The sequence below is a fragment of the Belonocnema kinseyi genome, chromosome 9 (genome assembly GCF_010883055.1).
Source record: "Belonocnema kinseyi isolate 2016_QV_RU_SX_M_011 chromosome 9, B_treatae_v1, whole genome shotgun sequence".
NCBI classification, from domain to species: domain Eukaryota; kingdom Metazoa; phylum Arthropoda; class Insecta; order Hymenoptera; family Cynipidae; genus Belonocnema; species Belonocnema kinseyi.
The window spans coordinates 126,349,936-126,354,000 of NC_046665.1; the positions used below are offsets into that span (position 1 = coordinate 126,349,936).

A 4,065-nucleotide genomic window follows, 5' to 3' on the forward strand; every position below is an offset into this window, starting at 1 on the left:
TAATCAAGAAGATCAATTATCAACAAGAAGAAGCATTTTCAACAAGAAATTCAAATATTTGAAAAATTAAAACAAAAAAGACGCATTTTCAACGAAATACATAAATTTTCAACCAATAATAAAATACATGAATTTTATGTTGATTTAATAAATTAAATAATGGAATTTTTAACAAAATAATTGAATTTTTAATCAAGAATATCAATTATCAACAAGAAAACGCATTTTATAACAAAATACATGAATTTTCATTCAAATATTTGAAAAATTAAAACAAAAAAGACGCATTTTCAACGAAATACATGAATTTTCAGTTGATTTAATAAATGTAAATAATTGAATTTTTAACAAAATAAATTAATTTTTAAATAAAAAGATGTATTTTCACATTGAAGAAATATTTTTTCATAAAAAAAGACTGCTTTTCAACCAAAAAGAGAACACTTGAATTTCAGTTGATATAATACATTTAAATAATTTAATTTTTAACAAAAACAACGAACTTTTAACAAAATACATCAACTATCTCAACCAACAATTTGAATTATTAACAAAAAAGACCGATTATTAATGAGAAATTGACATAGTTATATTTTTTAAGAAAAAAGTTAAATTTTATGAAAAGAGATAAATTTTTAAAAGGAGAAAAATTATTTTTCGCTAAAAAAGACGAATTTTCAACCAAAAATAGAATACCTGCATTTTCAGGTGATTTAAGAAATTTAAATAATTACATTTTTAACTAAATAATTAAATTTTCAATCAAGAAGATTAATTTTCAACAAAATACATACATTTTCAACCAATAATAAAATACTTGAATTTTCATTTGATTTAATGAATGTAAATAATTGCATGTTTAACTAAATAGTTGGATTTTCAATCAACAAGATTAATTTTCAATAAGAAAATGAATTTTCATCCAAATATTTGAATTATTAAAATAAGAAAAGTCTAATTTTCATCCAAAAATATAACACTTGAATTTTTAGTTGATATAATACAATTAAAAAATTCATTTTCCAACAAAAACAACGAATTTTTCAAAATACATCAACTATCTCAACAAAGTAGTTGGATTTAATAACAAAAAAGACCGATTATCAATGAGAAATTGAAATACTTATATTTTTAAGAAATAAATTAAATTTTAAGAAAAAAGATTAATTTTTAACCTGAAAACATTATTTTTCACTAAAAAAGACGATTTTTCAACAAAATACATGAATTTTTATCCAAATATTTGAATTGTTAAAATATAAAATGACTAATTTTCAACCAAAAATAGAACACTTGAATTTTCAGTTGACTAATACATTTAAATAATTGAATTTAAAACCAAGAAAATTTAATTTTCTATAGGGTGGCCGTTTTTTTAATCGACGAAATAAATTCCCGTTTTCTTTTCTGGTTCGCAAACATTTTTCACGATCAATGAAATTTTCAAAGTGGAACAATAAATCTAAAAAATTTCCCATTTGAGGTAATAAAAACTGAGTTTTAAATTAACGCACTCAAAGTGGAACTGTTAAATTTTGAACTTTAAAAATTTAAATTTAAAAGTTTCTAATTAGCACATTTTTGTATTCAAATGCTCAATAATTTACACGTATAAAATTGAAGGAAATATCATTTTTCAATATAATAAATATAAATTCACGTTATCATTTTCAATGCTCTAAATTAAAAAATCAATCAATGAACTTTAAAATTTTGGAAATTATATAATTTTAAGGAATTTTAAGCTAGAAACATAAAATATTGAAAAATTGAAAAAATGTTAACTGAAAACTTCTTAAATTAGAAAATCAATTATTTTTTTTTTAAATAATTTAAACATCCTTGGAAAGCTTCATAATTTTATTTCAAAATTTTGAAAATTCTAGAAATTTTAGAAAATTTCTTTACAATTTGGATGTATAAATTTACAATTGAACATTTATTATTTGTAGACGAAATTTGGTTAAAAAGAATAGAAAAATTTTCTCAAGATTCCTAGGAAAATTAAAAGTATTTTTTCATTTTGATAAATAATTTTAAGAGAAAAATTTGCATGATGATTTTCAATATTTTTAAAACTCCTAAATATCTCTTAAAATTCCTCAAATTTTTTCTACAAATGTTTATTTCTAAATTATACATCAAAATTTTAAAATTTCACTTAAAATTGAAGCATTTTTCGAAATTTTAATGATTCCAGGTTTTCTATGTCAAACAATTCAGTTAAAGATTCTTTACCTTTAAATATTTGGTTTCAATTTACTTAAATAAAAATGTAAATATTGATAAATATTCAATAATTAATCTTTTTTATAATTAAAAATTTCAAATTTATTGGGTTAAAAATTGAATATTTTAGACTGAAACAATATTTTTAATTTAATAAAATCCTTTAATTAAGAATATATTATTATGGAGTTATTTTTAAGTTGAAAGTAGTTCTTAAATTTTGAATAAATTAAAAATCATTTTGTCAAATTATTTTTGTTCACTGTTTATGACTTAAAGTACAGATAAATTGGAAAAAAATTATTTATTTACTAAAGCAAATTTTGAATTATGCATTGTAAGCTAAATAATAGCATAATTGAAAAATATAAAAATTCAACTAATTATTTAAAAACTGTTAAAATCGAACGTGGACAGATTTTTCTTTTAAAAATTTGTAAAATTCCCGATAAAAAAAATTAAAATTCACTGTTATTTCCCTGGTCTTCCCTTTTTTCTGGTCTAAAAAAAAGATGAATTTTTAACCAAGAAAAATTATTTTTCACCAAAAAGACGAATTTTCAAACTAAATATACTAAATTTAAATGTAGAAATGGAATATAAGCTTTAAATATGGTATATTTTCATATCAAAATTAATCAAAATTGTGAAATTTTACCCTGAAACCCTTTAAAAAATCAATCATTTTACACTGACATTTTTAAAATTGGACAATTTCAAATTATTTAGCTAAGAATTGAACATTTTCAATAAAAGTTACAAACTTTATTCAAAATCCTCAAAATTAAATAAGAAATTAAGCATATTCTTTCCACTCTATGAAAAAAACACACTTGTAAACATTATTTTTGAAACTAAATTCAGAGGAAAGCATTCTAAACCTATTAAATTGAAAGAATAATTTTTCAGAAGGAAATTTTATAATAGAGGTAACAATAGAAGCTCTATAAATGCAAAGACGCAAAAAAAAATATCAAAATTTCGGATTATCCCGCCGAAAATATACTCACTGTCGTCGAAGATCTGCTATCATTCTATCTTTCCTCGAAACTTCACCTTTTGCAGTCAATAGAAGCGAGGAAACGTTTCGTTCGAGATTGCGATTGACTTTCTGAAGGCCCAATACCTTCTTTTTGTACTCGTCGATCTCTGTTTCTAATTCGAGGCATTTTTTACACTAAAATATTGACGAGAAAGGTTACTTTGAAAGCCAACATAACCTCAAAATTCCACTTTCGCACTGAATAACTTACTTGCTCGATAGTTTTGTCCTGGGGAATAGATAAGTCGGCGTAGATATCAATATCATCTTCATTCGATGGAGATTCGTCCATTTCTAACTGAATTTATTCACCACAAAATTGTAGTAAATAGTTGACACTGGGCGGATTACTAAATTCGTAACCTCGGTGACATCTGGCTGGATAATTAAGTACAGCGCAGTAATGTACATGATCTAATCATGGTAATGTAGCTCGATGTAGCTTACCTGAAATAGTGTAGCTCCTTTAGCTACTGCGCTTACGTGAGAGCCGCGAGTTGGTTGGCTGCAGTTGGCGCGCAATTCAAAATAGGTATTATTAAGTATTCTCTCTTCAATCACCAGATAACTTCACTTCGTAGATTGCGGAGGGGAAAACAAGAGAACCGATGCATGGGTAGTTTTTTGAGCCTGTTATATTACTTTGAGAACGGTAACGAGAATGAGAATATTACCGATAATATAACCGAGAAATAAATTCTCTGAGAATTTATGAGAATCTCAGAATTTATTTTAATTAATAGAAAATGAATTTTTTTGTTAACTTTTCGTTTGAAAATTCAATTTTTTTTTCA

General features: G+C 23.4%; 1 protein-coding gene across 1 annotated transcript in view; it reads right to left on the reverse strand.

Annotated features, from left to right (window-relative positions):
- Positions 1-3,651, reverse strand: part of LOC117180850 (trichohyalin-like) — a 15,359-nt gene extending 11,708 nt beyond the window's left edge. Inside the window, exons 1-2 of the mRNA XM_033373387.1 lie at positions 3,483-3,651; positions 3,240-3,406 (exon numbers count right to left, since the gene is read on the reverse strand). Coding sequence (XP_033229278.1) covers positions 3,240-3,406; positions 3,483-3,563 — 248 coding nt within the window. The 5' untranslated portion in view covers positions 3,564-3,651. The remainder of the gene's footprint in view (positions 1-3,239; positions 3,407-3,482) is intronic.
- Positions 3,652-4,065: the final 414 nt, after the last annotated feature.